The 13,353-nt window shown below is 44.0% G+C and overlaps 1 protein-coding gene across 1 annotated transcript in view; it reads left to right on the plus strand.

The window, feature by feature from the left end:
• Nucleotides 1–846: 846 nt before the first annotated feature.
• cyp7b1 (cytochrome P450, family 7, subfamily B, polypeptide 1) overlaps nucleotides 847–13,353 on the plus strand; it is a 203,536-nt gene continuing 191,029 nt past the window's right edge. Inside the window, exon 1 of the mRNA XM_080194168.1 lies at nucleotides 847–999. Coding sequence (XP_080050294.1) covers nucleotides 932–999 — 68 coding nt within the window. The 5' untranslated portion in view covers nucleotides 847–931. The remainder of the gene's footprint in view (nucleotides 1,000–13,353) is intronic.

Genomic DNA, 13,353 nt, shown 5'->3' on the forward strand with positions numbered 1-13,353 from the left:
CCCCAGACCCTGTATCAATCTCAGATACCCCAGACCCTGTATCAGTCTCAGGTACCCCAGACCCTGTATCAGTCTCAGGTACACCAGACCCTGTAACAGTCTCAGATACCCCAGACCCTGTATCAATCTCAGGTACACCAGTCCCTGTATCAGTCTCAGGTACACCAGTCCCTGTATCAGTCTCAGATACCCCAGATCCTGTCTCAGTCTCAGACATCCCAGATCCTGTCTCAGTCTCAGATACCCCAGACCCTGTATCAATCTCAGATATCCCAGACCCTGTATCAGTCTCAGATACCCCAGACCCTGTATCAGTCTCAGATACCCCAGTCCCTGTATCAATCTCAGATACCCCAGTCCCTGTATCAGTCTTAGATATCCCAATCCCTGTAACAGTCTCAGATACCCCAGACCCTGTATCAATCTCAGATACCCCAGATCCTGTATCAGTCTCAGATACCCCAGACCCTGTATCAATCTCAGATACCCCAGATCCTGTATCAGTCTCAGATACCCCAGACCCTTTATCAGTCTCAGATACCCCAGACCCTGTATCAGTCTCAGATACCCCAGACCCTGTATCAGCTCCGCCGAGTTTTAGCTTCACACTAAAATGCAAGAATAACCTTGCTGTTGACACTGGTGGTGAATTATGTGGCTGGGTGTTGTGTGAAATGATGTGGAGGTGCTGGCGTTGGACTGGGGTAAACACAGTAAGAACCAGGTTTAAGTCCAGCAGGTTTATTTGGACTTAAACCTGGTGTTGTGAGATTTCCTACTGTTGTGCGAAATGCAGGATATGCATCAATTGCAGCAGGCTCCCTTCAGCAGAGAGCATGCGCGAGGTTTGGTAAGTCAGCGTCCCGGTTTGAAGTTGAAGAGGAAGAAGTGAGAGAGAAGCGGACTGATTGTCCTCAATCCCAGCCTAGAAATGTCGCTGCTGTTCCTTATACTCACACTCATCTTCTTGGTCATCTGGCTGGTGCGCAGGAAGCGCAGGTAAGAGCAGCTTTCCTCTCTGTGACCGTTTGCAAAGGTTCAGCCTGGGGGGAAACAGGCTGCTTCTGGAGCTTGAAATCACTTTGCGGTACAAGCTGAACTTTTCCAATCAATTGCGAATGATGAGCGAACCTCACTCTTAACTGCACCATTTCACTTGATTGTCCCTGTTCAATGTACTTTCAGTTTAGTTTCTGTTCTAGTGCCTGCTCGTGTAGACTGAATTTCAACTTCAGAAAAGTTGGACACTGTCTTCCTGTTTCAATGGTTTGAATCGTATTCTTTATGTTCTGTTGAATCTAGTGAATGAAGTCAGTTCCAGCAGGCTGTTTGGAATTTGAAGAGCGTGGGGTCAGTGCCTTATTGATATCTCTACGAAATGACCCACCAACTCTGCAAAATTTATACCTCACACCAGCTGACTCACAATTGAAATCTTTAAGCGTGGGCTGGGGCGATCTTTGCTCCCAGTGGTAAATTCTGGCTGAATTGACAACATCCAGATTTCTAACTTCAGTTTCAGTCATGGAGAGAACACTACTGTTTGTTCTGTGCTCAGTCCTGAGCTGCAGTTTGATTTTAAGCTGATACTCCCCCTGATCTTTACAGAAAGCTTCACCTTGTTTTTGATTCTTGGAACCAAGCTCATTTGTTTTGTTTAAGTTAAAAGTAAAGCAGTATGTAATTTTAAAGTTTATGTATTAGTGTCACAAGTAGGCTTTCAATAACACTGCAATGAAATTACTGTGAAAATCCCTGAGTTACTATGCGCCGATGCCTGTTCGGGTACATGGAGGGAGAACTTAGCACAGCCAATGCACCTAACCAGCACGTCTTTCAGACTGTGGGGGGAACCCGGAGCACCTAGAGGAAACCCACACAGATACAGTGAGAATGTGTAGATTCCACACAAACAGTGACCCAAGCTGGGAATCAAACCCAGCTGCCGGACGCAGTGAAGTAGCAGTGCTAACCACTGTCAACCTTGAATATGTGTATATGTTTTGAAATGAATTAGATGCATTTTACCAAGGGCTCCAATTCAGAATTTTGAGGTGACTACCCTATTCGTTGTACGTTGTGTTTATAATTGCTGTCAACTCATAATCAATTAGGACAACAATAAATAAATCCAGGGGCCAGTTACTCACGAACTAGTTTACCCCAAAAAAGTTTGTTCAGTTCTTCCTAGAACTTAAGAACAGTGCTATTAAATAGAAGTTACATATTATATTTTACATTATTATGTAAGGCAGCTGAATGCCGCAGTTAAAGTTCTGATGTCTATATGATATGGTATGTATGCTGATCAATCCAGTAGAATGTATAGTCCTGTATGGGTTATGTTTACTTTCAGACCTTTATTACTATACTTGAGTATTTTGCTTCGTACTGAATAAAAAACCTGCCCAACCTGAATAAAAAAAGTGGTGCTATTTTGCTTTCCTTCTCTCTGCCCATCCGTTTTTGACTTTGTAATATGGCACATAGTTTCAAGAACAACAATGCAAAATCTGAAATTAAAACAGGAAATATGAGGTCTGACTACAGTTTTCAAAAGCGAAACTGTTATCGGTTCGAGTTGAAGATGCATGGTAAGGTGGCACAGTGGTTAGCACTGCTGCCTCACAATGCCAGGGACCTGGATTTGATTCCAGCCCTGGGTGTCTGTATGCGTGGAGTTTGTGCATTCTCCCTGTGACTCTTGGATTTCCTCCAGGCGTTCTGGTTTCCTCCCACAGTCCAAAGGTGTGCTGGTTAAGTAGGTTGGACCTGCTAAATTCCCCCTTAGTGTCCCAAGATGTGTAAATTAGGGGGAATTAAATGTATGGAGTTACAGGGGCAGGGTAGGAGTGGGCCTGGGTAAGATGCTCTGTTGGAGAGTTGGTGCAGTCACGATGGCTGAATGGCCTCCTTTTGCACCGTAGCAATTCTATGACTATTCGGAATAATGCATTTAACTTCAGCCTTGGTTACTGTGCATTTTGGGAATGACGTGGTTGTTGTGAATTATAATATTTGCATTACTACTTGACTTTCGTGCCACATTAACTGCACTACAATCACTGCAATTATTAAATGTTAAAAGTCATTGCTTATTAACATTTTCTTCATTGAGTCACTTGGTAGTACTGAGCTTAAGTATTGCCAAAGCTTTTCATTTTGCATTCATCAGGACCAATGGTAGAATACCAAATCTTGAACAACCACAAACACTTTTTACTACAGGAGTGCAGCTGGAGTACTGTGTGCTGTTCTGGTCTCCTCACTGTAGGAAGGAATTCATTGTACTGGAGAGGGTGCAGAGGAGATTCTTCAGGATGTTACCTGGAATGGAGCATTTGAGCTAAAAGACTGGATAGGCTGGGCTTTAGATCAGAGACGGCTGAGAGAGAACCTTATGGAGGTGTATAAGATTATAAGGGATTTAAACAGGGTGAATAGGAAGCAGCTGTTCCCCTTGGTTGAGAGGTCAGTTATGAGAAGCATAGTTTTTAAGGTGAGGGGCAAGAGGTTTAGAGGGGATTTGAAGAAATGCTTTTTCACCCAGAGGATAGTGGAAGTCTGAAATGGAAGTCTGAAAGCCTGGGAGGATAGGAGCGGCTGGAAACCTCACAACTCTTAAAAGTACATGGATGAGGAGTTGAAATGTTGTAACATTCAAGGCTGTAGCAGTGCCAGGGACCCAGGTTTGATTCCTGGCTTAGGTCACTGTCTGTGTGGAATCTGCACGTTCTCCCCATGTCTGCGTGGGTTTCCTCCGGGTCCTTATTAGGTATACAGGCCATGCTGAATTCTCCCTCAGTGTACCCTGGTGTGTGGCGACGAGGGGATTTTCGCAGTAACCTTTCACAGTAATTGGGATTGAGATTTAGAGAAACTTCTTCACCCAGAGGGTGGTGAATCCGTTGAATTCACCAACACAGAAAGCTGTGGATGTCAAATCACTGAAATATATTTAAGAATGGTGCGGATTTCTGGACTCTAAAGATATCAAGAGATACAGAGAGAGTGCAAGAGTATGGTGTTGAGATAGATCAGCCATGATCATACTGAATTGCAAAGCAGACTCAATAAGACCAAATGACTTGTTCCTCCTATTTTCTATGTTATCCCACAAGATAGCTTTGATGTACTGTATCTCTGTCTTAAGCTTGCAAGGAGAGCAAATAGCTAAGGCCCTATTTACAAGCTTTCTGATACAGGTAAATTTTGTCATGCATGGAGCTATATGAATCCCAATACACAAATTGACCAGTGAAGCTAGGTTTGTGGTAGGCAGTGGTGGAGACCTCATTAGCAGGTTCCACATCTGGCACATGAGGAAAAGAAATGTGTTAGGCTGCTCTGTTTCTCAGAGATTGCAGCAGTTAAGAAGATTACTATTACTTTCAAGGACACTTAAAGGTGGGCAATAAATGCTATTCTTGCTCGCAGTACCCAAATCCTGAGAATGAATACACAAACGTTAAGACTGATTAGAATCACAGCATCAGTTTAGTGGTGTTTTACTTGATATGTCCCTGCATTGATTGATCATTCATGTTTTTGCAATAAGAGGGTTGAAATAGAAGAAAGGCAATCCTTTCCAGAGCAGAAGGCAACAAGTACTTTTACCCTTGACAATAGAATGCTGTTTTTGGTAAGCACTGCTGCCTCACACCACCAGGGACCTGGGTTTGATTCCCATCTTGAGTCACTATCTGTATGGAGTCTGCACGTTCTCCTTGTGTCTGTGTGGGTTTCCTCTGGTCGCTCCAGTTTCTTCCCATAGTCTGAAAGACGTGCTGGCTAGGTGTATTGACCATGCTAAATTCTCCCTCAGGGTAACTGAACAGACATTGCAGTGTGGCGACTAGGGGGATTTTCACATTGCAGTGTTGACATAAATTTACTTGTGATTAATCGATAAACTTTATCTCTGTTTCAGAGTTGTGCTAAGTGATGTTAGCAACAAGTTCAATGACTGCAAGGAATAGAAACTGCATTATAGCTGTGTCTGCCACGACAGTCAAATATTCTTTTTGCTATAGGAACCTGGCAGGCACAATTAAGGCATTTTGGTTTCATTACCCTGTATCCAATGTCTTGTCTGTATCCATGTGGCAGTATTATTAATTTGTTTTGATTCTACCATTTTATATCAATTGAAGTGCAAAATTAGCTATCCAGGAATAGTTCTGAGGGATCTCTGGCTTTTCACAAGGCTTAAGAATCATGTACCTGTAAAGATTAGTTAGGTTAAGTGCATTGACTTGAACAGGTGCCAAAGTGTGGCAACTTGGGGAATTTCACAGTAACTTCATTGCTGTGTTAATTTAAGCCTTACATGTGACAATTAAATAAATAAACTTTAGATGTGTTCAGCTTGCTAACTGAGATAAAGAGGAAAATCATTCTGGAAAGATGTAGCTGTATACAGTGCCAAAATCTCATCCTGTAGATGATGCCAAGTTATGATGGCTCTGTATTTTATCTTCAGAAGACCATTTAATCAATAGGTGTGGGTATCTTTGTGGATACCCATGTCCTGTAGCATCCAGCTCCAAATGCTGGAAAAATCTTTCCAGTGTTTCTTGTGCTTATTTCAATAATAGGTGAGTTTAGCCAGCAGGCAAATATTCAAAAGATATGAATCCATCCAAGTCTCTTTCTGGCAATTTCTGTCTGTACAAGTGTGTCTGTAACCACGTTTTTCAAGTAATGACTTGTTGGTCTTAAAACAAAACTCTGATAGGTAGGTGGGACCTGTTCAGGCGGGATGGGGTTGGTCTGAACCATGCTGGGACCAGAGTGCTGGCGAATCGAGTAAAGAGACTGTAGACAGGGCTTTAAACTAATTGGGGGGGGGGGGAGGGTGCGAGGGTAGGTGATGTTACGAGGTCTAAAGTTAAGGAGAGGGTACAGGTAAGGGAAGAGGCCGAGGATGTCCCAATAATAGAGGGAGTAGGGGGCGTGAGTATGGTTGGTGGCGTTACGGCAAATAGGGTCCAGGTGAAGGCTGGGATGAAAGCACTTTATCTGAATGCACGAAGCATTCGGAATAAAGTGGATGAGCTGGTGGCGCAGATCGACACGAATGGATACGATCTGGTGGCCATTACAGAGACGTGGCTGCAGGGTGACAGGGACTGGGAGCTGAATGTACAGGGCTATCAAGTGTTTAGGAAGGATAGGCAGGAGGGAAAAGTGGGGGGGCGTAGCTCTGCTGATTAAGGATAGCATCACGGTGGTAGCAAGGGATGATATTGGAGCCAAGGAGCAGAGGGTGGAATGGTTGTGGGTGGAGATTAGGAACAGCAAAGGGAGGAAGACGCTGGTGGGTGTCGTCTATAGACCCCCGAATAATGATCTGGAGGTGGGGCGGGCTGCTAATGCGCAAATAAGTGCGGCGTGCAGGAATGGGACGGCCGTAGTTATGGGGGATTTCAATCTGCATATTGATTGGTCGACCCATGTTGGACGCGGGGGGCTCGAGGAAGAGTTCTTGGAATGCCGCTGGGATAGTTTCCTCGAACAGTGTGTGTTGGAGCCGACGAGGGAGCGAGCTATCTTGGATCTGGTGCTATGTAATGAGGCGGGTAGAATTACGGACCTTGTGGTGAAGGATCCTCTTGGGGAGAGTGATCATTGTATGGTGGAGTTTCTGGTGCAGATGGAGGAGGAGAAAGTGGGTTCCCGGACACGCGTCCTCTGTTTGAATAGAGGGGAGTATGGTAGGATGAGAGAAGAATTGGCGAATGTGGACTGGGGGAGCGCGTTGGAGGGAGGGTCTGCTGAGGAGCAGTGGAGGATCTTTAAGGAGATCTTTCTTGGTGCTCAGCGGAAATTTATTCCTATGGTCAAAAAGGATAGTAGGAAGAGAGGTAATAAGCCGTGGATAACGAAGGTGGTGAAGGAAAGTGTTAAATTAAAAGCGGAGGAATTTAGAGTAGCTAAGAGTAGTGGGCGAGAAGAGGATTGGGAGAGGTTTAAATGTCAACAAAGATTGACAAAGAAGTTGATAAAGAAGGGTAGGAGAAACTATGAAGCTGGGCTAGCGCTTAATATAAAAAAGGATAGCAAGAGTTTTTATAAATATATAAAAAGGAAGAGGCTGGCTAGGGTGAATGTTGGTCCTTTAGAGGATGAGAAGGGGGACCTAGTGGTAGGGGATGAGGATATGGCTAAGGTATTGAATAACTTTTTTGCTTCTGTCTTCACGGAGGAGGACGTGAATAATTTGCCGGGTGTTAGCGATGGAAAGGTGGTAGGACTGGAGGGTCTTAATGACATTACTGTTACTAGAGAGGCGGTGCTCGACAGACTGGAGGGGCTGATTGTGGACAAGTCCCCAGGACCGGATGGAATGCATCCGAGGGTTCTGAAAGAAATGGCGGAGGTGATAGTGGATGCCTTGGTGGTTATTTTCCAGACGTCGCTGGATTCCGGGGAAGTGCCGGATGATTGGAAAACGGCTAATGTTACGCCGTTGTTTAAGAAGGGTGCCAGGCAAAAGGTGGGGAATTATAGGCCGGTTAGTTTAACGTCTGTGGTGGGTAAAATGTTAGAATCTGTCATTAAGGAGGAAATTGCGAGGCATCTTGAAGGGAATTGCTTGATAGAGCAGACACAGCACGGTTTCATTAAAGGGATGTCGTGTCTGACAAATTTACTGGAATTCTATGAGGATGTGTCTCGGGCGGTGGATAGAGGAGAGTCGGTGGATGTGGTCTTTCTAGATTTTCAGAAGGCGTTTGACAAAGTACCTCACAAGAGGTTATTGCAGAAGGTCGAGGGACATGGAGTTGGGGGTAGGGTGTTAGTGTGGATAGAGGATTGGTTGTCAAATAGGAGGCAGAGAGTGGGGGTCAACGGGTGCTATTCAGATTGGCGGATGGTGACTAGTGGAGTGCACCAGGGGTCGGTGCTGGGGCCTCAGCTTTTTACCATTTATATAGATGATCTGGAGGAGGGAACCGAGTGTAGGGTGTCGAAATTTGCTGATGACACCAAGATTGGGGGAACGGCAAATTGTGCGGAGGGTGTGGAGAGTCTGCAGAAGGATCTAGATAGGCTGGGCGAATGGGCCAGGAAATGGCAAATGGAATTTAATGTTGGCAAGTGTGAGGTGGTCCACTTTGGTAGGAAGAATGGTAGGAAGGACTATTACTTACGGGGCGAAAAACTGCAGCAGGCGACGGTGCAGAGGGACCTCGGGGTCCTTGTGCATGAGTCGCAAAAACCCAGCTTGCAGGTGCAGCAGGTGGTCAGGAAGGCGAATGGGATGCTGGCCTTCATAGCGAGGGGGATTGAATATAAAAGTAGGGAGGTCTTGCTGCAGCTGTATAGGGCATTGGTGAGGCCGCAGCTGGAGTACTGTGTGCAGTTTTGGGCGCCGCACCTGCGCAAAGATATTTTGGCCTTGGAGGGAGTGCAGAGGAGGTTTACTAGGCTGATACCGGAGTTGAGGGGGTTGAGCTATGAGGAGAGGCTGAATAAACTGGGCTTGTACTCGTTAGAGTTTAGAAGAATGAGGGGAGATCTCATTGAGACGTATAAGATGATGAATGGGATGGATAGGATAGAGGTGGAGAGACTGTTCCCGCTCAAAAAAGACAGTAGGACTAGGGGGCACAGCCTCAAGATAAAAGGGGGGCGGTTTAGAACGGAGTTGAGGAGGAACTTCTTCACTCAAAGGGTGGTGAATCTCTGGAATTCTCTGCCCGTTGAAGTGGTGGAGGCTGCCTCGCTAAATATTTTTAAGACGCGGGTTAAACATAGAACATAGAACATAGAACATTACAGCGCAGAACAGGCCCTTCGGCCCACGATGTTGCGCCGACCAGTTACAAAAACAATGACCCACTAGCCTATACCAATCCCTTTTCGTCCATAAACCTATCCAGAGATCTCTTAAACGCCCCCAAACTAGACGCATTTACAACTGCAGCAGGCAGGGCATTCTAATCCCTCACCACCCGCTGGGTAAAGAACCTACCCCTGACATCCGTCCTGTAGCTACCCCCCCTTAATTTAAAGCCATGCCCCCTCGTGCTAGCTTTCTCCATCCGAGGAAAAAGGCTATCACTATCCACCCTATCTAAACCTCTAATCATCTTATATGTTTCAATAAGATCCCCTCTTAGCCGCCTTCTTTCCAACGAAAACAACCCTAAATCCCTCAGTCTCTCCTCATAGGACCTCCCCACCATACCAGGCAACATCCTAGTAAACCTCCTCTGCACCCTCTCCAACGCCTCCACATCCTTCTTGTAATGCGGGGACCAGAACTGCACACAGTACTCCAAGTGCGGCCGCACTAGAGTAGTGTACAGTTGCAACATTACACTGCGACTCCTAAATTCAATCCCCCTACCAATAAACGCCAAGACACCGTACGCCTTCTTAACAACCTTATCTACTTGATTCCCAACTTTCAGGGATCTATGTACACACACACCTAGATCCCTCTGTTCATCCACACTATTCAAAGTCCTCCCGTTAGCCCTATACTCGACACATCTGTTGCTCCTACCAAAGTGAATTACCTCACACTTCTCCGCATTAAATTCCATCCGCCACCTCTCGGCCCAGCTCTGCAACCTATCTAAGTCTCCCTGCAGACTATGACACCCTTCCTCACAATCTACCACACCTCCAATTTTGGTGTCATCAGCAAATTTACTAATCCACCCAACTATACCCTCATCCAGATCATTAATAAAAATTACAAACAACAGTGGCCCCAAAACAGATCCCTGAGGCACACCACTCGTAACTGTACTCCATGATGAATATTTACCATCCACCACCACCCTCTGTCTCCTATCTGATAGCCAATTCCTGATCCAACTTCCTAGATTACCCACAATCCCATACATCTGCATTTTCTGCAGAAGCCTACCATGGTGAACCTTATCGAACGCCTTACTAAAATCCATGTATACCACGTCAACCGCCTTGCCCCCATCCACCTCTTTGGTCACCTTCTCAAAAAACTCAATAAGGTTAGTAAGGCACGACCTACCCGCTACAAAACCATGCTGACTATTTCTAATCAATTCATTACACTCCAAATAACTATAAATCCTATCCCTAATAATTTTTTCTAAAACCTTGCCCACAACAGAAGTAAGACTCACCGGTCTATAATTCCCGGCAAAGTCTCTGTTCCCCTTCTTAAACAATGGGACAACATTCGCTATCCTCCAATCCTCCGGGACTACACCAGAGACCAATGACGACCTGAAGATCTGAGCCAGAGGCTCTGCAATCTCCTCTCTAGCCTCCCAGAGAATCCTAGGGTAGATCCCATCCGGACCAGGGGACTTATCTATTTTCAGCCCCTCAAGAATTTCCAGCACATCCCCTTTATCAACCGTAATACTGTCTATTTTACACCCCTGCAACCCAATGTCCTCCTCAGCTATATTCATGTCCCCCTGCGTGAACACCGAAGAGAAATATTGGTTCAATACTTCTCCAATCTCCTCCGGTTCCACACACAACTTCCCCCTGCTGTCTGTAACTGGCCCTAATCTTGCCCTGACCAACCTTCTGTTCTTGACATACCTATAGAACGCCTTAGGATTAAGGAGAATCCTATCAGCCAAAGTCTTCTCATGTCCTCTTTTAGCCCTTCTCAACTCACTCTTCAACTCCCTCCTAGCCAATCTAAAGCTTTCTAGTGCACTATCTGAGCCCTCCAATCTCATCCGAACATAAGCCTCCTTTTTCTTGATGGGTTGATGGGTTTTTGATAAGAGAGGGGATTAAGGGTTATGGGGAGAAAGCGGGAAAGTGGAACTGAGCAGCGACAGATCAGCCATGATCTTATTGAATGGCGGGGCAGGCTTGAAGGGCTAGATGGCCTACTCCTGCTCCTATTTCTTATGTTCTTATGTTCTTATGATAATTGATGAATCTGTTGCAACGTAAGACTTTTGTACTCTGTTATAGTCTATTTTGATTCTTGAAGATCTTTTTCACGAACATTAGGACTCCAGCCTTCAAAGCACTAATATTGAACGTTGTCTTATCGGCTTCTACTTTTAAGAGATGATAAAACTTAAATTTATATTGCACTTTTTCATGGGAAAAATGTCACTAGATATCCCAGCATTTTACAGCTAATTAAGCATTTTTGAAATGTACTTACTATTATAATACAGGAAATACAACAGTCAATTTGTGCCCAAATAGCAATATAATAATAACAAGAACAAATGGATAACTCCTTTGCTCCTCTTCAACATAATGCCAATGGATGTTTTATATTCATCCAACCGAGCAAATGAGACCTCAGTTAAATGTCTCTTCTGAAAGACGACACTTCAGACAGTGTCACACTCCCTTGGATCCTGTACTGGAGCATTCGCCTTGATTTTTGTGCTTCAGTCCTTGGAATGGCACTTGAGCCTGGAACCTTGTGATTCAGCGGCGAGTGTTACCAACTGGGCTGTGGCTGAAACCTATGGACTATCTTTCTTTGCTCCAAAGTCTTGCTCAAAAATGGGGGCAATGCAAAGATCAACATTAATCATTTGCTTCCGTTCTACTCCTGAGTAGCACTGCAGCCAAACTTGTTCAATGCCTTTTTGGTATCCAAAGCCAATTGTAGGAAGAAGGTGCAGCAATTTGATTTCCTGCTTTGGCAGTTCAGAAACAAACTTCTCCCATGAGAATTTGGCACAAAACCTAGATCCCAGTGCTGTATTGTGCAAGGGTCAAGCTGATGTTAGAGTTTCTTATGTTTGGCTTTTTAAAGGAGAAATAGGGCTTTGCTGCTTCACTTGTTGTAAAAGGTGACAGTCCGTCCCACTAAACCAGTGAAGGCTGCCTTTAATATGTGTCACCCCCCTGTAGTAATAGAGATAAATGCAGGTAACCAACTACAAACTCCCTTGACAGCTTCTGAAAACTGAAGCAAGTCTACATCAATTCAACACTTTCTTTTTCCACTTTTTTTTATTCCCACATTTATTTCCTTTATTCGTCTGCCTTCTGCATAGCACAACGATACCCTCTTAACAGCCTCCTGAAAGACACACCACAGGGAAATCTGGATTGCAAACCTGGAAGTGGAACAGTAGCACTAATCCAATCACAAGGTTGGAACTTCTAAGATAATATCAAGACAACAGATGCGAAAAACATAATTTCTGAATGGGGGAGTTGAAATATACTGCAAGTCATCTGAAGGTGCCAAGATAAAATGTTTGACCTTTTATGAGCTATAACAAAGATCCTTTGATTCTACCTCACCTACCCATTAATGATGTATCTCCCTTGAATATCCAAATTACCATGATGACCCAGTCCTTGCACTCAATCTCTTCAACAGCTCCCAAAATCCATTATCTCCACATTTTTGAGAACCACTCGGAAGTTCTGGTGCTCCAGCACTTCTTAATGTGTGGTGTGCTCCCAGAATATTGTGCTCATTGCACAGCTGTTCAAGCAAGTTATCAATGCCACAGTTGACTGGTGAATGCCTCTGACTTTAGGCGTGCGAGTGACGAATGGACAATATTAAAGTTTGTTTGGTGCAAAAATTAAGTAATAAAAAAGGTGAGTTTTACTTGTATAATGCTGAATGGTGTTAAATATTGGGACAAAAAAAAGGAAATGGTAAATGAGGAAGTTCTGTTCAGTGGTGCTCTGATTCTGCAAGTCCGAGCTGTTAAACTGACAATGTTTCAAGCAGCTTGTAGCAGTTGTCGCTGAGCCAAAGCTGTGCTTACATAATTTGGTGATCTTAAACTTTGGTAAACTTTAATCAGTATGAATGTACTGATTTGCAACACTCAATAATGTTGTCACTCAAACAGTAATTTCTGCTTGTTGCAGTTTCTGCTTGTTGCAATTTCCCCTTGTTGCAATTTCCCCTAAGGTTGGTACATATGATTGAAGGATTTGAAGTGTAAATTGCATTCGGCACTCTAGTTTCTGTAAGCTTCCCCCATGTACACCTGGAAGTTGATTTTTTTTTAATTAAATTGATTTCAAGTCCTTATTATCTATTGGAATAAAGTACCTAGTACAGTGCTTCAGATTTGTACTAAAGGAAAACTGAAGTGTAGACATAAACTGGGAGGTTATACAGAGCCTGGATATGTGAAGAATTCTGAATAAACATAGTTTGATAGCTCATTAGCACAATTTAGACTTTTTAATTCCTCATCCAGCTACAATAAACACATACATTTTAAGATCACAGATTTTCTCAGAGTTATGTAGAGTTTTTTTTAAAGTATCACTTATCAGTTTGAGGAAAAGAAGACCCTTATTTGTATAAGATTCTAGAAACATCTTGTTAGATGCAAATAAAATGATTAAAGAAGGAAAATAATTGTTCAAGAAAATTTAATC

This window comes from Carcharhinus amblyrhynchos, chromosome 8, assembly GCF_965287045.1.
Source record: "Carcharhinus amblyrhynchos chromosome 8, sCarAmb.v2.hapA, whole genome shotgun sequence".
In the NCBI taxonomy this organism is placed as follows: domain Eukaryota; kingdom Metazoa; phylum Chordata; class Chondrichthyes; order Carcharhiniformes; family Carcharhinidae; genus Carcharhinus; species Carcharhinus amblyrhynchos.